This window comes from Taudactylus pleione, unplaced genomic scaffold (genome assembly GCF_031769625.1).
Source record: "Taudactylus pleione unplaced genomic scaffold, aTauple2 ptg000709l, whole genome shotgun sequence".
Lineage (NCBI taxonomy): Eukaryota > Metazoa > Chordata > Amphibia > Anura > Myobatrachidae > Taudactylus > Taudactylus pleione.
In genome coordinates, this window is record NW_028285111.1 from 2,416,433 (window position 1) to 2,440,559 (window position 24,127).

General features: G+C 39.1%; 1 protein-coding gene across 1 annotated transcript in view; it reads left to right on the top strand.

Moving 5' to 3' along the window:
* The window catches only part of LOC148477523 (contactin-associated protein-like 2), a 1,966,667-nt gene that overhangs the window by 1,053,296 nt on the left and 889,244 nt on the right, over positions 1-24,127 (top strand). Inside the window, exons 5-8 of the mRNA XM_088456633.1 lie at positions 5,290-5,493; positions 9,270-9,454; positions 14,734-14,877; positions 16,998-17,262. Coding sequence (XP_088312759.1) covers positions 5,290-5,493; positions 9,270-9,454; positions 14,734-14,877; positions 16,998-17,262 — 798 coding nt within the window. The remainder of the gene's footprint in view (positions 1-5,289; positions 5,494-9,269; positions 9,455-14,733; positions 14,878-16,997; positions 17,263-24,127) is intronic.

Sequence of the window (24,127 nt, forward strand, 5' to 3'; positions counted from 1 at the left end):
ACAAAATGGCTGCTGCTCTTTACACTGACAAACTGTTTCTCTAGTAGCTCAAACAAGATGAATATCACTCTGTTTACTCAAACTCAGTCTCTTGCACTAGCCAGAATTACACAATACTTGAAATATAGCAGATCTCAGTTAATTCTTATCAATTCTCAGTATCTCATAGTTTCGCAATAGCTCCATAACAGTTCTCAGTAGAACTCAAACATTAGGGATGTCTTCTTTCTACAGCTCTTTTGTTTATTCAGTCTCAAATGATTTCACCTGCAGCTCCAAATGCTGCCACACTGTCTCCGGCCCTCAGTATTACTCTGAGTGGGTGTTTCAGGAGCCGTCACTTTGTGCACCACAGTGGATGTTTAGTTGCTTCTGTCACCTCACCACTTCAGCAAAAACACATTGCCCGGTCTGTTTTCCCTCACAGCAGACCTGCGGCAGATCACTTTGTTCTTCTATATCTCTCAGTCTCAACTGTGCAAGTGCAACCACAAAAATACTGTCCTGTTGCTGACTTGTCTCAGTTTTTGGCACAAAATGGCACCACCTGTTGGCAGTTGCCTATATTACAACACCCATTTAGCCAGAGTTACCACACTTGCAACCTGTGTCTTTCTTCACCTTTACTAATTATGTATCTATTGCAGTAAAACATTGTGCTATATTTTATGTAGTGAACCTGCAACTGATGACCACTGAAGTAAATGGGGATGTGCAACATATGCAGAGAGCGAACAGACTAAGAAGGGATAAAAATGTAGGGGAAAGTAATTAAATTCTCTTTTTACTGTTCTGATATTGTTACCATCAACCTAGTTTTTATTACTCTATACTCCACCTCCATGTAGTTAGCAGTGGTAATTTTCTTCTTTGTTTTAGGTGATGGGGACTTAAAATCAAACAAAGAAACTTCCTAAATTACATTTTTTGTGTTAGCAAACAGAAAACTGTATTTGGAAAATATGCTATCTAGAGATTGAAATTAGAAGAGAAGCTCTTGTCCTTACTTCTTTTATTGATATGTTATTGGGCCTTGCCCTATACATATTGCAGTGTGTTGTTCTATTTTATTGTGTTTTCCCATTTGAATTTTTTATTAGCTTTACTGCTAATTCAAAACCACTTGGCAGTGTTGTCTCTCATATACTGCAATACAAATAATTAGTGTGCACCAAATAAAAGAATACCATTACTGGGATTGTTTTATTTACAGTTAGTTTTATGTTTTAACCCACTCGGAACTGTGTGTATTTCAACATGTGTTTTTCGGTATGACAAAATCACTGTTCACAATCCTGCATTGGGAATTATTATTTTATGATGTGGGCACCATTTAACATAAAATAATACTTGTTGCCTCTGTCATAATTAAATACATTTGATCTATTAGCAATCACATATACCAGGGGTTCCCAAATGCGGTCCTCAAGTCACTCCAACAGTTCAGGTTTTAGATATCCATGGTTGAGCACAGGTGGTTAAATCATTATTAAGTCACCTATGGTCAAGAATAGATATCCTTTAAATCTGGATTGTTAGGATGCCTTGAGGAACACGTTTGGGAACCTCAGACATATACAATGATATATACACACATACAGTACATACACACATGAAATACTCACCCCCCTTAGTTCTCACTAAGAAACTCCCCCTTTCCCCTACCAAACTATGCAGTGATGTACTAACTTTAGTTTTGCCTCTTCTGCAGTGGTCAGGGAGCCTCCTTATTATTCTCTACATTTCAATGCATCAATGTCTGTATCACTTAAAACCAGACCCGTAACTGGGTGGCAGTGGTCCCTGTGGTGCCACCACCCACTGAGAATAAACCCTCGTCATAAAGTTGTATCTCAGGTGGGTGGTCAGGGATGACATAATTGGGTACCTGCTGCATAACTACCAGGAGTCTCCAGAGGACGCTCCAAGCAGCTTTACAGGTCCCATTTCTCCTTGCACAGCAATAGGGGAGATGTCTTGAAGGACTCAGAGGCGGAGCACACAGGGCAGGGTGGCTGAGCATGCTTGTTTACTTTTCTTTGCCTTGGTGCTACCAGGTCTGTCTGGTCTGAGTGTTTTATCTAAAGTTGCACAGAAATGTAAATGCACTTTCTCAAGACGCTGCAAGCAGGTGTCTCAGTTTTGTGAAAATCAGCCGCGGCATTAGCCTAAAACACAAATGCGGCTACAGCAAAAGACGCAGCTGTGTTTGAAACTACGTCAAACTCAGAATCAGAAATTGGTGTATCAGTTTCTTCATTACACATCTAGTTCATTCAGCAAGGTGCAGGCTTTATTATACAGTGCAGAGAGATATATGTGAGAGATCAAGAAAGATCAGACAAGGACAAATTAGTAGGGTAGAAAGTGAAATGTATTAAAGGATGAATGAGCTGGACAATAATATTAAGGGATCAGCAATGACATTATCTACAGATGAGAAATGATTGGGAGAAAGAGAGAAAGAGAAAGCAAGCTCATGAAATGCTATGAAAATCATACAGGAGCAAGGGTTTAATACAGATAAGTCATGAAAATATTTGTATAAATTTAAGGGGTCTATTCATCATCACTAATGGGCATGTTACACATGCGGAAATGCTAATTTCCACATGTTTTTTGTAACAGGCCCACTCATTATTAGGGGCCAGCTATTAGTAAACAAACTCTGAACATTTTTAGTTTTCAGAGTTTGTTGAGTATTAGACAGCCCCTAATAATGATCCCTGTGATCACAATATTGAATTGCTCTGGTAAAATAGTATTCAGTACCAAAGTATTGGGCCACGTTAGGGGAATATTTTTGAATATACTAAAGATGAGTGATTCGGTTTTACTCTGTTCTTTTCTCCAAACTTATCACAAGTTTGGATTTATCTTATTGGCTATCCAAAACACGTGACAGCTGGATACCAATAAGATTCAGTTCTCAGCCAAAACCGAACTGCTCATCTCTAAAATATATACAAATACTGATGTTATGTTATTTTTCAGAATATTTGATTATTTAAAATAATAGTTTATTTTAAACATTAAGGGGCATGTTCTTTATCACTTAGTTGGCTCATTACACATGCGTTAGTTTCCGCATATTTTATGTAATGGGCCATTCATTATTAGGGGTCTGATAGGGCCGCCTAATATTTAGCAAACTCCAAAAACTTAAAGTTTTCAGAATTTGATTGCAAGAACAAAAGCTATGTTCAGACGGAGCTGGTTTTCAGGGCCCCACTCCTTCCTATGGGAATGAGGTCCCGGAGTTACGATGAGGGATCCGGGCAGATCCCACTGCTGCCTCCTCAGGTCACATATGCACAGAAGCCGGCCATGGGGGGGGGGCATATGTAATGCTGCTACTGAAGTAGCAGTGTTACTAATCGTGGGGACAGCTGCTTTTTGGAGCAGCTGTCTCTGCACTGGAGCAATGCTGAATTGATACGGTGATAAGTATCTCCACACAGCGAGTGGATACTTAATCATTGGGTCAGATATCGCTCAGATAAACAGCTCTCCCTGCGAATGCTAAAACCCGTACTATCACGGCTGAGTGCAGCAACGTAAGATTTCACTGTAGAGTGCTTTTCTGGCAGTTTTCCTGTGCACAATAAGAGTCAGATGGGATCTGAGTAGATCTCTCTTCACACTCTAAAGCAGTACCTTTTTGTATTTGGATGAGCTTTAAGAGGTAAGCTGTGAATAGCTAAGCTTTTCGGTGCTTGTTAAACTAGAAAAAACAGCTGTTTCCTTACAGAACTATGAGGATGGTGGTTTTCAGTGGTACATGCAATACTTCTGCAATTACCCCTTGTACCAAAATGTGAGTCATTCATGTGGAAAGGGATTTAATAAACTGGCCCTTTTATGAGAGCTTTGTGTTCAGTTCACCCTTTCTTCTCTGAACTGAAAATAAACATACCCAGTAGGGATTATTACTTGCTAAATTACCATGATTGCATTGACCGTAACTGGGACCTAGACCACAGTGATTCCAAGAAAGTGCATATAACTTGGTCCCATTATTGGACTTCTGTCATTGATAGTCTAAGGATTAGATTGATGGCTTCTACTTCCTAGCTCTCTAGCACGGCACACCACATTTTTACTGAACAATTATTTATGGGGAAGATTTACTAAAACTTCTAAAAAGACAAAGATAAGGTGTTGCACAAAGCAACCAAGCAGATCCTAGCCATCATTTATCTATTACCCTCCAAAGAAATATAAACCCAAAACCAGACCAAAACACTTGAGGGTGATTTTGCCAAAACCAAAACGTGACGACGATTTAGAACCAAAAGCAAAACATGAGGGTCTGTGCACATCTCTGGATTACATTTGGCTTGTCAGTTACAATTGCTATGAATTTGCCACTGCTGGAAATATGAAAAATCTATTGAATGAACTAAAAATGTAATAGAAAAAGTGAAAAATTAAAAAAAAAAAATGGTATGATTGCAAATGTCAAAGTCTTGTGTCATCTGCATATGGGCAATGAAGGAGGAAAGTTCAAAATGTGTAAATTATCATAACCCTTATTAAAGCCTGGCTGCTACAATTACAAAATTGCAGATTGAAAAACGTTCTATTCTTAGCAGTGATTTACACCAAGAGCAGCAAATCATACAACTGTATTCAACTATGGGCATGTGGCAAAAATAAATCCAATTAATATCCTGTGAAAAGATTTAGTGGAAAAAAAGTTGCTGTCAATGTAACTAGATGATATAGTATATTTGCTAATATGGTTGAGTTCACAGATAGAAGTGTGTCAGCAATTTTATGATTGCTTTAATGGGCTAAAGAAAGACAAACCTAGCATTCTCTTTCCATCAGCTATCCGCCAGTAACAGCTTCTCTACCATTAGCGCAGAGATGGAACTACTATAATAACATATATAATATAATATAATATTGCCAGCAGAACACATACAAAATCACTCACAGCGACCAATCAAATATCAGCTTTTTCTCAGACTTCATAAAGCTAAATTTGGTAAAGGTTATAACATCATGTTGTTCTATATACCATTTTTTATATACCAAAAGATTCTTTCTGGTAAGTTATTATTATTTAAAACCATGGCAAATAAGCAAAAAACAATGGAATTTCATGATAATTTATTTTTTTCATTAAGAAAAATTCTATTGGTAATCACCAAATTACCATGGAATTAAATATTAAATATCATGGTAAATGTATTATTATTATTATTATTATTATTATTAATGTACATATGCATGCGCTTTATTATATATTCTGTATTAATTAAGAATTTTGTATTTCCCTAGGGGCTGATGTAATCAATTTTGATGGCAACACTGTGTTATCCTATCAGTTCAAGGACAGGAAAATGGCAACTGAAAAAGATGTCATCTCCCTGAAATTCAAAAGCTCTGGGAGTGAAGGAGTTCTTTTTCATGGAGAAGGACAGCAAGGAGACTATATCACCTTAGAGCTGAAGAAATCAAAGCTGGTGTTACAATTAAATTTAGGTAATCCCACCATAAACAACTGAAAAATAATCTGTAGCTAAAACATAACGGGCACCTGTGACATAACAATGTACAGTAGTATGCATCTATATCTCTATTTGATATAAACTAAAAACAAACCACTATATTTTTATCTTACCATAATGTTCTAAATATTAAACCCTATTTGATAATATTGCACAATTAGCAAAAGTGAGCCGTTGCTTACAGCAATCAGACATTCATATTCATTAACCCTACAAGATGTAGTCTGATTAAATTAATGTCTGATGAGGTGCTATATTTACTATGTAATTAAATAAAGTAATATTTTATGAATTTACATATAAATAACAACTATAATAAGGCTAATTCAATTACATACATTAAACATAAATCTAAAAAATGACTTCCGTTAAGGTATTTTGGGATGTAGGGCAATAATTTATTAAATGTACATTTACAGAGTGGGGTTCATTACACATCACTGTTTAGTAAAATTCCCTAATGCATTATTCAGTGGGCAGACATGAAGGTGATGTGGATCAGTGCTGTGAACAGTAATGAGAATATACGTTAATTGGTTAGTTCTTCTGTGTATACAGAGTAGACACCAAATGCATGTATATTATCCAAGTTCTGATGGAATTATAGGGCCCTAGAACAAAGGTATGCATTTTCCACTTCAAAGTTGATTTTTTTAATTACCTAAGGTGCGTGGGTGGAACTGCATGTGGGTACAAAGTTTTGAAGGAATACAGTACACATATTTTTACATAATATAGAAAACATGAAAAAGGAATGCTACCTAAACTGCTGGATTATTTAAAACTTTATTAATTTAGACTTTTTAAATATAAATGTAAAATCACTTCCCTTATATCAAATGTATTAATGTCATAGAAACATCTGGTATTTTGGGAATTTCATTGCTTTGGTCAATAGCTATCAAGAGCCAAATTCTGCCCAAGTGCATTCTAAGTATCTTTACTAACTGTAAGCTCCCATATATAAACAAGTGAAATCATGAACTTGTTTCTAACTAAGTGCTCATATTTATTTGACATTTCAACTTCAATTTTCCATTTCATTTCCCAACATCTATTCATATGATGAATAGACGGATGATATAAAATTTCCCTTGACATATTTGACTCTTCGGTCAGTTAATTCTATTTACTTGTGCAGGAAAGAAATGAGATTTAGGTAATCTCACTGTGGAAATGTAAAACTGTTTGGTTTCCAGGTGCTCACAGGTTAGACGAGGTTGATTCTTTCTTCTACTGATTATGATTTAGTTTCTTTTCCTTTAGACATCTCGCCATCATTTCTGCATTTATATAAATAAATAAATAAATCCACAAAATTTGCGTTCTATCTAAGCTGACCTACTGTATGCTGCAAGTTTCACAAGAAACCCACGCTACTATTTTGTTCATTTAATTTATATTCTAAAATGATAGACACAAAATGTGAAGGGAGGGGGCTGGCCAAGTTGACATAGGATGACAACTTTTCCTTTCTAATTACACTAGATACTCCAGTAAGTGCAACAAAGTCATGCACCATGGAACAAAGTCTGAACCCCACCCAAAAAAATACAATCTAAGAAACTTTGGAAACATTGAAAAAATTACCACCTTGGCAGGGGTTGTGGTGGCTCTGGGGCCCAGCAATATGGATCCACCTCATGCTTAGGTCCATGTTCTGATCTTCTAAGTATGTACAGGGACTGTGCATGCATAGTGATTTCCCAAATGGACAGCAGCACTGATAAATAGGCAAGATGGACCAACATCTTTGCACCACCTGAAATTGCCTCATTTTTATAGTATTACAATTCTTATAACAATTTGGACTACTGCTCAAACATTAGTCACCTGTAAAGTTATGATTTGGTGTGAAATGAAACATACAAAGACCTCCAATGTATTTCATGTTACTTCGTGCGGATACTCGTATGAGTGCCTACCATGATTCTGAGCCTGCAGAACCACCTTGCCGAGTAATTCACCTATAACACTCTTTTCCAGGACTACTGTCATTCACTGGTTCACTGATAGTTGGCTGCAGCCAAGGCTTAAACTGTAAGTTGTGCAGGTTCAAGATCATAGACACATATAGTTGAAGGGAACAGGACACTTCAAACATGACTAAAAGGCATATGAAGCTAAATGTACCATTCAACTAGATGGAACTAGGGGCCTGATTCAGACCCGCTCGCAAGCGCACAATGTTCGCAAGCGGGTCGATGTTTGCCCCCTGCACATGCACCGCGTCCAGCGTACGCATGCTTGAGCCCTAGCAAGCGACTGAAATTCAGTCACTCCGGGGCTTGCTACAAGACAGGGCGGCTGTCGATGTTGATTGACAGCTCACCCCATTTTGTAGGTGGGTAGGGGGGGTGGTTGAGCAAACTCAGGCGTTCCAAAAGGAAAGCCTGGCGTTTGTGGGCCAGCAGCGAGCGGCTCTGAATCAGGCCCTAAAAACTAAATTCACTAGCTAAATATGCCAACTAAATAGGAATAACAGGATTGCCTACTCCACTGCAATGTACAAGAGATTTGTAAGGTTTGAGAAATTTTCATAGATTTCTAGGGGTAAATTTACTAAGATTCATGTTGGAATTTATTATGGCAAAAACGGATGTATTTTCTGTATTTTCAGAGGTGAACACGGCCAAATCAGAAATTAAAATGCACCCATAAATACTAGTACAAACTAATACACCATCATCTGAACATGACAGTACTTTCCATAGACAGGAATAAAACATGGGACTTTACCAAGAATTAAAGATTATAATCACCGGTGTACTCTAAGCAAATACGGTTAAAACATAGAACTTTGAAATAGAACCCCTGAGCTGGTCCTGGTTTTAAAAATATTGGGAAAAAATGGCATAGGGTTCTCAGTACTTTTAATACCAACACCGGACTCAAACTAGCCGGAATGTAATTCCACTGCCAGGGGACCCTTTCACCGTGTCACCCCAGCCAAAGCATTAACACCCCAAGCTAGTCAGCCCAAGCCAGGAATTTCAGGGAAGGTGGGGACACCCCCAATAAAGGGGTTTCCCCTCTCCTGAGCACCCAAGGCCTAGGCTGAAGCCCACAGCTCTTCCCTGCACCCCTGGTCATTGGATGCAGGAGTAATACTGGGAATAATAAATGTGTACTATTGTTTTTACAGTGGGATTACAGGTGCCAGCGTGCCTGCCCTTTGGCACTCTTGGAACTACAAGTGTCAGCAGGTAGCCGGCACCCATGCCCCCACTGTAAAATATATAGTAAAATAATGACAGTACACACACACCATAGATAGTAAAATGTTATTACATACTAAACACACTCACACATACTTACCTTCTCCCCTGTGATCGGTTCCCTTGTCCAGTAGAGATTTTACTGTAGAATCTATATATTCATTAATTGTATTATGCTTTTAGAATTCTCAGGTACCTGTGGCATGGGGAAGGCTGGAGAGTAAAAAGCTGGACTGCCCTATCAACTAAAATGGCAAGAAATAGACTAGTCCATAGCAACTAATCAATGAATAGCTAGTTTAGGCTAGTGTATATTAGACAATGAAATAAATATATGACTTTCCTTACATCCATTCATAACATTCATGTAATAAAATTCTTGAAAAGAGTTGTATTGGTTTGTGGTGAGGGTAACGCCATATTTTCCAATGGTTGTGTTAATTAGTAAATTGATTACATTTTTTTTATTAATTTATAATTTGCTCCTATCACATGCAGCCAATGTAATAAGTCTATTTTCCTCCTACTTCAGGCAGCAACCAGTATGGAAATATATATGGTCACACCACAGTGACTACAGGAAGCCTCCTAGATGACCATCACTGGCACTCTGTCATAATAGATCGATACAAGAAACATATTAACCTAACTCTTGACAACCATGTACAGCATTTTAAAACCAATGGAGAATTTGATAAGTTAGACCTTGATTTTGAGGTAAGAGGATCAATTCTTATATTCTCTTGCAATTTCATATTGAATACTTTTCAAAGAAAAACAGTATAACTTTAGGACATTGTTTCAGAAAAATATACAGGAAGGATATTCCATATTACTGATTTTTGTTCATTATCTCTGTGTAATTTTAGAATATCTGCATTTTCTGTGTTTTTCTTTTTGGTTGCTTTGTTAATTGTATTCAGTAATCCTTTTGAGTGTTTGGATCAATCAATAAAAACAGGCAAACAAGATAACAGACTTGCAAAATAATGCATTTCTACATTTTTGCACTCCACAGGATATAATGGAAAGCGATATAACATCGCCACACTAGTGGAAAAGGTGCACTATAGAAACAAATCTATATGTACAAAGACAAAACACAAAAACACCTGTGTGTCTTAATTGTCTTTAATTAAGTGCACCTTTGCATACATTATTTAATTTTTTTAATTGCCTGAGGTGTAATAGTGTCACAAGTACGCTTTCACACTAGCGCATTTCCAGTTCAAAAGAACTCATGCCAAGTTGTTAAATTTGCACGCCTTTATGTCTCAGAGCTTAGAAATATTACTTTACTTTAAATGATGTCAGTGATAGCCTCAGCTCACTGCCTTTATTAAGTACTTTGAGCACTTGCCCAAAACAATATTGTAATTGTTTTGGAAAAAAGTGATTAAAACATCTGTGTTACATTCCTGTATTCATATAAATGGCATATTGCAGATTGGATTAAGGAGTTGATTCTGTGTTGCACGCTAAGGCCGGTATCCAATTAGCCCAGATATAGTTTCGGGGGCAAAAAACAAGGAGTTTTCACCAATAATCCTAATTTTTCACTGATTTTCTTTATCACTGTACCATGATAAGTTCACGAACTTATCGCCTTTGCAGCAGCGAAAACGCTGCAGTTTTTCACATCCCGAAAAAAAAAAAAAAAAATCCCTGATAAGTGCCAGCGTATGGATGGACTTCATGGCTAATTGGATAGCCCCAGGGGATCCATTAGCAGCGGTAATTTACTCCTAATACAGTAGGATATTGGCCTAAATGTCTGTAGTTGCGGCCTGCAGAAACCAGATTTACTACCTTAAGCTAATGTGAGAATCCATAGGGCTAATGCGAGGAACCCATTGGATAATGCGAGAAACTAAGGGCTGCCTATTGATTTTATGCCAGCCAATGCAACTGCACTTGCACCAGTCCCATGCTATATGCAAAAGATACAGAATCAGGCTTCCCTTCCCTGTACGTATGAATCAGAATTACACAGAGCTTTTCATACACACCAAAGACACTCCAATATGCCAGAATGATTACGTGTGATCACTTTTCCCCACGCCCTATTTCACAGAAAAACAGATCCAGCCAAGTTCCGTCTGACTCAAGACTCAAACTGGGACAAAAATATGCAAAAATGCATAAATTTGCTTATGCGCATGCGCTGTATGCAAAAACGTATAATTTGTGTCAATGCTAAGAGATCCGTCTGACTCTGAATCAGTTCAGAGTATCATCCTGGTACCCACCAGCCAGTGGTACCAGTAGCTAGTGTTACTCAACATTGGGATAGTACTTTCTAGGTGCAGGCACAGTGTCAGCTCCTATGTTTTGACTTGATGGGGACTGCAAGTGCGTGCATGTGTGATTTGGCGTCCACTCTCTTATGTGCACAAAAAATGGCTTTTAGTGTGGGGACTGTATAGAAGGGATGTAATTAGGTAGGGTAGCTTATGAAGGTTATGTGGGTGATTCTGGAGTTTGATAAGCTTGCCTAAAGAGGTGAGTTTTCAAGAAACGCTTGAAGGCATGGAGACTAGAGGAAAGTCTTATTGTGGGTAAGAGGGCATTCCACAAAGTGGGTTCAGCCCAAAGAAAGTCCTGTAATCGTTAATGGGAACAAATAATGCATGTGGATGAGAGACGCAGATCTTGTGCAGAGCGGAGAGGTCAGGTTGGGAAATATTTTGAGATAACTGAAGAGATGTATGTCGGTGTAGTTTGGTCAATAGACTTATGTGTATGTAAAAACATTTTATATTGAATATGATAGAAAACAGGAAACCAATGAAGGAACTGACCAAGTGGAGCAGCAGATAATAAATGTTTAGAAAAAAGATCAGCCTTACAGATGCATTCAAAATGGATTGTAGCTGTAAGACACTATTTTGGGGAAGACCAGTATGGAGACTATTGCAATGATCATTGCAGAAGATTATGAGTTCATGAATTCGAGATTTTGCAATGTCTTATGTAATATATGATTGTATTCTGGATATATTTTGTAGATGTATGTATGATCATTTGAAAACAGAGTGAATATGGGGAACAAAGGACAGTTTAGAGTAAAAAATGACACCTAGGCAGCAAGTTTGTGGGGTGGGTTTGATTGTCGAGTTGTCACCAGTGATAAAGATTTCAGGTTGGTAACTACCAGTGGAGTAACTAGGGGACATGTGCCGTCAGACCGGAGGCACGAGGGGGGGCGCCACTGGCCGTGGTCCAGGTCAGTGGTTTCAATCAGTGTAGTGCAGACCACACTACACAGTAAAACAAACACACTGCTGGCGGCGCTGGGTTGTATACAATGAGTGTACTACCCAGTGGTGGTGTGTTAGTTTTAGCAGACTCTCATTGGCTGCTGTACCCAGGGCCGAAGCCGGGCTTGAGTTCACTCATGAGCTCCACCTTCTGGCTCCCGCAGTAGGTGAAGGGAGAGATGTCATGATGTCATGACATCTCCCATAGTGCTGAGCGGGAGGACAGAGGGAGGACAGAGGAATGAATGGCGGCGGTCGCAGTAATAAAGAATAAAGGAAATGCAATAAATATGGAAAGATTCCTGTCCCTGCGTAAGGTCCCCATCTCTAGACAGATGTGAGGAAATATGATTGTCCTAATTGATGGGAAATGTTGATTGGACATCTAGTGTAAGGGAGGCATTTGAAACCTTCCAGATGATGGATTGAATCCATTGTAGGAAATTAGTTTGTCTCTTAGATGGGACCTAAGTACATGGACAAGAGTTGGAGAAAAGAGTCAACATAGTAGGACAGATTCAAGGAAAATGAATTTTGGGTAAATGATAATACACTAGAATAGTGGGAAAAGGGTTATACAGGAAGTGCCAGGTCTAGAGCTAAATAACTGCATGTTGAACCACCTACCTGTTCAGAGCCACGTATTGTATTATTCCATCTGCACTTTCCAGACCAGTTTCTGTGAGCACCCACGTATATCACTTTCTGGAAATCACCAAGACTATTGCAAGGATGTCATGATAATTGCTGTCCATTTGGATCAACTATACTGGTTAATATTAAGCTCCTTTATCTACTAGATATTAAACCTGAATTTTTCAGTGCTGGTAATTACTTTGGATAAAGTGGCTTTTACAGTATTCCATTGGGGTGATCCAACTAGAACATTATATGGATTAGCCACATACCATTTTTCCTATTTCTATTAGGTATATGAAATACATGATTGAATCTATATGCAATCTTTTTGTTTTATTGATATTAAAATGTGTTTTTTTATACATTGACCAAGCCATATAAGAGATATGATTGATTTACAACCTCCTAATACCCACTAGCTATGTTTTATTTCCTATTTTACAACACTGGTAACTACTATTGGCTGGTGGAAATATAATTAATTCTGTTTTGGAAACATTCATGTTGAAGTAGCGGTGACATCCAAGATGAAATGTCAAACTGACATTTAGTAATGTGGACCAATACAGATGGTGACAAATCTGGGGAGTATATGTACAGTAGATTTAAGTATTATCTGCACACAGATGATACTGAAATCTGAAAAATATAATACATTTCCAGAGACAAGAGATATGGTATAGATTGAGAAAAGCAGAAGACTTAAGTCTGAGTGTTGCAGTACTACAACTGTAGAGGTAGCGAAGAGGAAGTGAAATCAGACTTAAAAAGTGATTAGTTATGTAGGATAAGAACCAGGATTGGGCTGTGTTCTGAAGACCTAGGGATTATAGTGTTTGTATGAGAAGAGAGTGGTCAACAGTGTCAAATGCAGTAGAGAGATCTAGAAAAATAAAAAGTGAGTAATGGCCTTTATACTTGCCAGTAATCAGAGCATTCACTACCAGTGCTGTCTCAGTGGAGTATTGGGAATGAAAGTCTGACTAAAGTGGATCCAATAAGTTGTTTGAGTAAAGCAAGTGTATGAGGTGAGTGTACGCATGTCTCTCAAGTAGCTTGGAGAGGCATGGGAGCAAAGAGATGGGACGGTAATTTGAGAGAGAGTTAGGGTCAGAAATTAGTTTTTTTTCAGAAAAGGAGTAATCACTGCATGTTTGATCAGTGATGGAAAGATACCAGCAGAGAAAAAGATTACAGATTTTAGTTAAGGTTGGGATGAGCACTGGAGACAGAGATCTACTGATTTGTGAGTGTATAGGATCAAGAGGAGAGCTAGTAGAGTAGGAGGATGAGAAGAGTTTAGATATGTCATCTTAATTTGTGTAATCAAACCAGCAGGTTCAGGGAAAGAATTGAACAGGTTACTGGCTGAAGAAGAGCATACTATTTAAGTTTGGATCTTATCAATCTTGTTCTTGAAATAGGGAGCAAGATATTGTGCACTGATAGTAGCTGGTGGGTTTGTTGTGGAATGATTTTATTGCCCCCCCCAACATAAAATCGTTCTGATGCCCCCGATGGCAACAGTTTGAGGATGTTTCAGTCAGGGTAGAAATATAAGAAAAAAAAGCTCATAAGTGTTAGGGCTCTATCATTATTATTCATCATTCTGTATGGACCCCGATAATTAAGGTCACGCACGAGGACAAAAGTCCCGGCGTCCAGCAGAAGGAGCCAGATGGGGCGGAGGGATGCGAAAGAATCCCTCTTCACAACCCAGGACACCTTCCCATAGGGAAGGAGCTGGTTGCGGGAGCAAACTCCATCTGAAGATGGCTGATGCTCCTGCAATCAAGCTCTGAAAATATTTTATTGTATGGGGCAGCGGGCCATACCGGGAGAGAAAAGTAAGCAGGAGATATCTGTGATATCTCCTGCATTACCTTTTTGATGAATGGCCCAAAAACTTAATTATATTATAATAAATGTTACTTTGCGGAGACCAATACAATTTAACAGAGCTCATTTTGTGTATATTTATAAATAACTACAGTTCGCTGGCACATAATTCATTCTGAAAGGGACATGGAGAAGCATGGCTACTGTGGATTAAAATGCATTAAGTTGTTACAAAATGTTGCTTGACTTTCTTTACAGCTAACCTTTGGAGGAATGCCTTCAACTGGGAAGCCAAGTTCAAGTAACAGAAGAAATTTCAAGGGTTGCATGGAAAGCATTAAGTACAATGCACTTAATATCACTGACCTTGCCAGGAGGAAGAAGATGAATTCATATAATGTGGTAAGTTGGGAACTTATGTACTTGCCATGAGTACATACAATATGAGAGACAGTGCCATTGTTAAGCTATTGTTTAATGACATTGTTTATCAATAAACACAGAAACAATATGCTGTAAGCTTGCTGTGTTATATCTAACATACAGGATCAGTATGGATGACCGCTGGACCATAGGCCGGCGGTTCACATCCTGACGCCAGCAGCCGATGGTTCAAAACTGGTTTTGTTTTTGGATTTTTTCCAAAAATGTACAAAAAAGCTAAAATCACATAATTTGGACTTTTTTTTGTTCATATAGTATTATTAAAATCAATAACATTAATTTCCAGTCATTTCCACTCAATTTTGACCACCTCACAGCTCACAATATTGTTCACCAATATAGGCCAAAGGCTGGCTAAACTAAGAAACAGAGCAGCGGCACAAATACACGGCAGTTATTTCTATTTAAAATTGTTTTGCAAGTTAGTAAGTTGATACATTAGCATCTTTGTTGAGCAGTTCCACAAAATCTCCCCAACCATAAAAACAGCGTTCTGTGCCTGCGGGTTGAATACAGTGCAGATGCAGTGCGGGTCGCATACAATGTGGGTCGGATACAGTGCAAGCCACATACAGTTCTGGTCGCATAAAGTGTGGACTGGATAAAGTGCAGGTCAGATACACTGTGGGTCGGATACGGTGCTGGTCGGATACAGCATGGGTCAGATACAGTGCGGGCTGGATACAGCGCGGGCCAGGTATAGAACAGGTCGGATACATTGTGGGTTGGATACAGTTCAAGTTGGATACAGTGCAAGTTGCATATAGTGAAGGATACAGTGTGGGTTGAATACAGTGCGGGTCAGATACAGTGTGGGTCGGATATAGCATGGGTCGGATACAGTGCGGGTTACAGGGCAGTACAAATACAGTGCAGGTTGGATACAGTGCAGGTTGGAGACACCAATGGTGTACTTTCTGTGACAGAGGGTGCCGACGGTCTCCTCAGTGCGGGAATGCTGATGGTGTAGGCAGTTTGGGGGTGTCGGCAGTGCAGGGGTGCTGATGATGTTGGCAGTTCGGGGGTGTTGGCAGTGTGGGGCTACCAGCGGTGTCGGCAGTGTGGGGATGCCAGCAGTGTCGGCAGTGTGGGGGTGGTGGCAGTGTCCCCATTGTGGGGTTGCTGGCGGTGTCGACAGTTCAGGGGTGCCGGCAGTGCAGAGCTAGCGGCGGTGTCCTCAGTGCGGGTGTGCTGGTGGTGTCGGCAGTGCAGGATTGCCAGCAGTGTTCTCAGTGTGGGAGTGTCAGCAGTGCCGGCAGTGTTCTGAGTGTGGAAGTGGCGGCGATATCAGCAGTATGGGGTGCCAGTGGTGTTCTCAGTTTGGGGTTGCTGGCGGCATCGGCACTGTGGGCGGTGCCGGCATTGTTGGAGCTGTGGGTGGCAGTGTCCACGGTGCAGTGGGGGCATCCATCTTGTGTCTGTTTGCCCCATTGAAGTCTATGGGGAAGTGCTGATTGGCTGAGAGCCGTGACAGATGACTCTCTCAGCCAATCAGCAGTCAGCCCATTGATTTTAATGGGACTTTTGAAATTGGTACCCAAGCCAAAACCATGAGATCTAACAGTGGGATCTCCAGGTTAGACTTGGATAGAGATCCGAGGTAGATACGGAGATTTGAGTTGTGGCTTGGATCACCTCGGATCCCGCAAGTTTTGTATGTGCTCAGATTCCAAGGAATCCGAACCTCTCATATCTAATAGATAAAGTAGATAGTGCCAAAGTGTGGTTTGTACAAACTTCTCTAACCTGTCTTGGGGCCTGGATTGTAGCCCAAAGATATGTGGTCACCATCCCTTTTGGGTCTTGGTATAGAAACAGGGTGTGTGACACACATTTGACAAAGCCCCCACTAATTATCAGTATAACAGTGTAACTGTGAGTATTGCTGTACCTGTTATCTTTCAAAAACCAACACCACTGGTTAAGTAACTGGGATGTTCATAGTTTGAGTCATCCAGTGGTGTGTGCCCACTGTACATAGCTCTGCAAATAACAACACCTGTACACGCATCATGTCCAACAGTTATAGAGGCAACTGAAATGTTCAGCATCTCATAAATCCTTCTCTTTTATTTCAGGACAATTTAAGTTTCACCTGTGTTGAATCACATGCAGTTCCCGTCTTCTTTAATGCTACCAGCTACTTAGAAGTCCATGGACGAGCTGCTGAAGATTTACTATCAGTGAGCTTTCATTTCCGCACCTGGAATCCAAATGGACTTCTGCTCTTCACCACTTTTGCTGATGAAAATGGAAATGTGGAAATAGACTTAATGGAAGGCAAAATTAGTGTCCATATCAACATGACAAAGTCTAAGAAAAACCGCATTGATATTTCTTCAGGTAGGTGATTAATATTAACTTTTATCCAATATTTAATTTGTATATTTTTATATTATAGTTGAAGATACTATTGCACTTTATATTGTGTGAAAAGCATTTATATCAGGGGTATTCAACATGCAGCCTTCCAGCTGAACTTCCCAGCATGCCCTTCCACAGTTTTGCTAGTAGGGCATGCTAAACCTGTGGAATGGCAGGCTGGGATGTGTAGTTCTATGGTTGCATATTGAATACCCCTGATTTATACAATGTGATATAAGTAAATGTTCAGAAGCCATATTCAAGGTAACTATGTTATGAACAAGTCAACTGGATAATGCTTATATTATCTTTATAGTAATAACTGCAGAATATGGCAATATTTAAATTATGAACACATTGTCTGGCTCATATTCATGCAAAAGAAAAGCACTTTAGACTTTTTGCTACCTGGGATAATTTTAAGTAAACCTGTTTGAATTGATTTCTGTACATACAATACTTGTTATGTGTCCATTCTGTGTTTAGCTTGAACATCACTTGGTCTACAGAACACTGAGGGGTCCATTTACTAAGCAGTGTTAAGAGACAGAGTGAAAAGTGATAAGGTGCCAGCCAATCCGCTCCTAACTGCCATCTCACAGGCTGTGTTTGAAAATGACAGTTGGGAGCTGATTGGCTGGCATCTTATCACATTTCACTCTGTCTCTTAACACTGCTTAGTAAATAGACCCTTGACTCTTAAGTACACCTAAAGCATCATTTAGTGCAAAATGTGGGCATCTTAAATTTTCTGTGTACTGTAAGAATTCTGCCACCATAATATACATCCCTGCTCTTATTGGAAACAGTGTGAATAATCCACACTCATTACATAATTGCATATATACTTCACTAGGTGGTGGATGAATAAGCTTCACTGTATTACTGAAGGTAATAGATACAATTTATGAATGATCTTATACAATAGAGAATAAGACAATGAAGTTAGCCCATATCCCACATGGGGTCTGTAGGCAACAATGTATTTATAGCGACTTTCTCAAGCTCTAGCTAATTCGAGCAAAGCTACACTGCATGGAAATTTTATATGTTGTGCTACACTGGTTCAGTCTGAATACTCCAGTCCGGTCCCACTCCAGTTCAGTCTGTATACTCTAGTCTATATACACTAGTTCAGCCTATATACTCCGGCTCAGGCAGTTATCAGCTTTGCCAGTGGTTCCAGGCCTGGGCTTTGGTCCTGTGCCCACAACTAATCCTGATTCTTGACAGGCCTCTTCCAGTGCTCAGTTTGATTGTGTACTTCTCCACAGGGATCAATGCTGCTGAATGAGTGCTACATTTAGATTTTTTAGATTTTATTTTCTGTGACATTAGGAAGGCATAAACTTGATGGTGAAGTAAAAAAAATATTTACTACAATTCCAGTCAGATGGAGTCAAAGTTCATTTTCAATATCTAAGGGAACATTTAAATGCTCTGCTTATATCACTAAATTATTTGTACCCCCTGAGTTTGTTCTATTCATGTCCCACCATTCACAGCATCACTTGGGCTCATTATTCCAAAGGTGGTGTTACATATGCAGTTTAATACTCCAACCTGATCACAATCTCTGACTGCAAAGGTTGCAGGTCCTTCTCTTGATCAATATTCAGTGGAAGGTGATATTAGGCAACTTTGGTGGCCCTTAAAAGTATTATATTGGCGGATACTTTGCACATAGTATGGGGGGGATATTCTAGATGGGGTATTTTCTAGATGCAAAATTTCTTTATCACTTCTTCAAATCATGGCTGTTTGTTCATGGATCAAGATTCTGATTCTCTACTCTATGGTGTACTGTACTATAACAAAAACAACACAAAACTCTAAGTACTAGTTACAATTCAAATTTTATGAACATATAACAAGTGGAAAACTAAGTACAATGGAGTTTTAAAATGGAGCAAAGCTGTATACTTAATTCCAGTATTATTTGTGAATTGTTACCTGATATGGTACGGAACCGTTACTGAATTTAATAACAAAATATTTTCAGATGAAATCATTCAGTGCTGTCCTATGGGAAGTCCAAAGTTTTGTTGTGCAAATGAGAAAAGTAGCTCTGCCATTATATTTTACTCAGAGGACACAATTTTATGGGCCTCCAGCTCTTTTTCATGGAATTTTTGCTTTTTTCTTACATCTGAAATTGAATTCCTTTGCCTTGAGCTTTTTTTCCTCCTATTAGTTAACATCTCATTGTTAGTCCTGAGACTCAAGGCCCTGTCTCTCTATACATCCTGTCAAAAGCAAGCATACTAGGAATGTGAGATATGGATATCTTTTTGTCACATAAATCTGCATCAGATAAATCTACCTGCTGCCATGAGGCAGCTTTGAGCCCTTGGGAAACTTGTGTGAGTGTCATACTGTCATAAGCAAATCAGTTCACATATATATTATACCTTAGGTGAAGGTACAGCACCCATAGGTATAAATATTTAATGAAAGTACCAATAATATACTCGGAATTAGTATTAGTATTCAGAATTACAAAACAACAATTTTGTACAAACTAAACTACACAAGGATACTTTGCTCCTATCTGCAGTGTTAGTATATGAACATTAAACTGATCTGCCAATATTTTACAGACCACAAACAATTATTTTCTCTTTGAATCTTCATTATTTATTCTGTGATAGTATTATAGTACAGTGAGATACATATATATATATATATATATATATATATATATATATATAGTCATTTTGTAAAACTAAAGTGTTGAGCTAAAATTAAAGTATGTGTGTATATATATATATATATATATATATATATATATATACAGTACACCATCTCACCATTTATCTCTGGTGACACGGACAGACATGAATCCCCAGTGGAGTGTGATCAAGTAGTGACAGTTAGGGCAAGTAGGTGACAGTTGGAGAGTAATCATCTCAAGGCTGAAAGATGGCCACAGATCCCTGTGGAGGAGAATGGTGGGGCCCATCCAATGTTGAGGATAGAAAGAGAAGAAGAGCCATGAGAGGCCCCATAGAGGGAGAGAGATTCCCAGGAAGACGGATAAGAGATAAAAAGTTGAAGAGCTTCAGAGGAAGATAGAGGGGGAAGACAGCAGTTCCTAGGTGGAAACATGGGGGTGGCTAGCCAGACGTGGCCATGTCACGGTGAGCGACTGTGTCTTTTTCCACACTTGCACTGATTTATGTGGCCATGTTCAGGCAGATATTCTGCACATCCATAGGGCTGGTGCAATGTCCAATAGCATGACCAATGTGCAACTAAAGTGCCTTTTTACACACAGTGGTGAAGTGGTACTGCAGTCAGTGGGAATCTTAATATGAACCGCTGGGGGCATTAGTATTAAGATGCAGTCACGCTGCGCAAAAAGACACATTCACAGTAAATACTTAGGGACCCATTTATCAATGAGTTTTATCATACGCAACGAGTTTCAGAACTCATTGCATATGATAATGGTGCTCCAGCCAATCAGCTCATAACTATTATCTGTTTGAAAAATGTCATTAGGGAGCTGATTGGTTTGAGCACCATTTATCATACGCAATGAGTTTTAAAACTCGCTGTGTATGATACAACATGTTGATAAATGGGCCCCTTATTTACTACATGTACTTCTTAAAAAGGTGTATACAAAGTTGCTAAAGGTAATATGAACAATGTGGAAAATTATTTTCTTGTTCAGTGCATTTATTCTCTCGGCAGTGTAAACCATTCAAATCTCTTCGTCTGGGAAATTGCCTGAATTTATCCATTGTAGTGCAGTACTTTGCTATGTTCACATTATGTTACTGTTGTAGTATACAATTACTGAAAGTTCCGCTGTTAGAAGTAGTCCTATTTACTCTCTTCTTGTATACTTATTGCCCTGTTTGGAGGTTTCAGCTCCTTTTGTAAGTATAAATGTCTCTGAAAGTGTATATTTAAGAATAGCTTCATTGCTTTCTAAAGACTTCATTATTTCTTACAGACAAGGGAAAGGACATTTTGTAAGTAAATGTGCTGTATGTCTTCTGATAGGAACACAGTTACTAAGAAATGCATAGAATAGACAATGTGTCATGAAACAGAAATAGCAGGCTAAATATATAACAAGTTCACTTGACCCATACAGTAAGTATAGTATAAATGGAACACATATATATCTATGTGATACATATACAGTATGTATACTTATATATATTGGTTATACTGTACCAATTTGGCAAATTATTCTGGGAACAATAGTAATCATACTAAAGACAAGAGAATACATAGGACAATAAACTACAGACAGTGATTCCCATTATTTACTATTATATACTAACTTTACTGCCGGGCATTGCCTGACATTTTGTTTTCTCTTTGTTTTCTCACGTGTCTCTCTTTTCAGCCTCCTTGTACCCTCTTTTTTTCCTCCTCCTTTCTGTCCCCCCTACTAATCCATCTCTCTCTTCCACATTTTTCTCTTTCCTTCCCATTCTGTTTATCATTCACCCACAGATACTCTTCACCCTTTTTCTCTCCATTTTTCTCTTCCCATCTTTCTTAGTCTCCCACTACTCTGTTTCTATATACACCCTCTCTTTTTTCTGTTCCTTTGTCTTGTTGGTTTTTTCCCTCTTAAGGTGCCCACACACTAGGCAATATTTTACACTATCAGCCCGATTCTGACGCATCGGGACAACAGATCATGTAAAATATGTCCTAATCGTGAGTCTCTACTCACGATTACGGTGCCGATGCGTGTACCCACTGGTCGTACATCACATCTTGCTGCAGGCAAGATCTCAAATTCTTATCACGATGCACTGGAATAGTATAGGATGCACGATAGATCGTGGGTCAATTTGGATTGTTTTTAACACCAAATTGTGCCCACGACTGCAGGGGAGAAATCGGACACGATATCGGATCGTGACCTGAACGCCTATTGTGTGGGCACCTTTATTCTCCATTCTTTTAACTAAATCTCTGCGGTTTACATGCACACACCTACTTTTTGCAACCAGTATTTTTTCTCTCTTTCCTCCTGTCTATCTTTCCTCTTCTCCCTCTTCAGAAGTCTTCCCACCTCTTTTCCCCCTACTCTCTCTCCCCCTCTTATGTCTCCATTTTTCTCTTTCCAATCTCTCTACTTCCACATCTGTCTATTTTTCTTTCTCTTTCTGACTCTTTTCCCCATTTTTGTCTCCCTTTTTTTTCTGTTTTTCTATCCCCCTCTTTCTTTCTCTCCTACTACCCTGTTGTTTCATCTATCTCTTCACGCACACCTGGAATGTTTTTTAAACTTTTCGGATGGCTAGTGTATTTATTTTGTATTGTTTAGGGGTTGGCAATGGGTAAAGTGTGTAGAAATGTTTAGAAGAATTCTCTTTATAAGAGTCGGTGAGAGGTGTGCATGGTGCACATTAGTTATAACGTGAACATGCTAAGCTGATGATATGATTTTTATCAGCACTTGATTTTATTATATAGATTATACTGAATATTACTTGTTTTCTTAACTTTTGTACTTTTTTGGCATGTCCTCACCTCCTGGACAGAATGTTTTTTTTTTCTTTATGTATGTAGTCTGTGCAACTCTGTGTGCCCTTTCACTTTCTTCTATACTGTTATACACTGTGGATAATGTTAGGATGTTGTCATTGGTTGATTGTCAGGAGTGTCCATGGTATTTGATGAATAAATAAAATAATGTGCATATAGAAAACAATTTCTACAGTAAATACTGATAGTAAACTATTGCAAAAAAGCCACAATCCACTGTATTAGACTGTTGCTGTACCGCTTTGAAAATATTGGGTGGTTTGTGAAGGAAAGTCAGTTTGGTGGTGAGATATAGAATATTGGTGTAAACTCTCATAAATATCTACATACCCAGTGTGTGATACAGTATCTTGAATGTGAATAGTTGTCACAATTACTTTCTAGCTGAGCGCTCTTTCTACGCACTGCAAACAGTTGCCTTTTTTCGATTACTCCTTCCAAATATAAATTGTCCTATGTAATACAATAACTTTCATTTTGTTAGATTAGGTAAACCTAGAAATCTGCAGTTTTTGGGGTTTTTGTTTTAGTCTAATTAAACTCTTTTCTTGGCTGTATAAGTATTTGCATATTATATAATAGAAAAAAAGTTGTATTACTCTTTAACTGCAGTTTTGTAAAATCAGGGGCGTATTTGAAATGGGTGCAGGATGTGCAGTGCACACAGGCCCCTGGGTCCAGGGGGGCCCGTACCACACACCCTGTGCCCATATTATACTTACCACTCTGGAGTCCCACGTCGATGCTGGTGTCAGCGCTGTAAAAAATGCCTAGAAATTAGCTGCCGCGGCCATTATCCTGGTGTTTTGTACATGAGCAGTATGGAAAACACAGGGAAAATGGCCACTGCGGCTATTTTTCCGGGGCCCGCGCATGCACTGTAGACTCTGGGCACACTCTAGTGCTTAGAGTCCAGGGCTGGACTGGCCATAGGGCACTTCTGGCATATGCCAGAAAGGCTGATGGCCTAAGGCCCGGCTCGAGGAGGGGTGAAGCAAAAGACCCCCGCCCTCCACCCATCGGCTCTGAAATTATTATTATTATTATTATCCTTTATTTATATGGCGCCACAAGTGTTCCGCAGCGCCTTACATAGTACATAGAACTAATAAGTGAACAAGAAACAAGTACCTTACAGTACATTACAGTGCAGGACAGGGACACAACTTATATACATTGCTGAAATAGTGATTAAAGCACTCACAATAAGCTGCCGGGAGTTGGCGGTCCCGTGTTAGGTGCCCTAATGGGGAGTAGAGAGTAGAAGAAAATGTAAAGAGAAGCACATGAGGGAAGAGGTCCCTGCTCATGAGAGCTTACA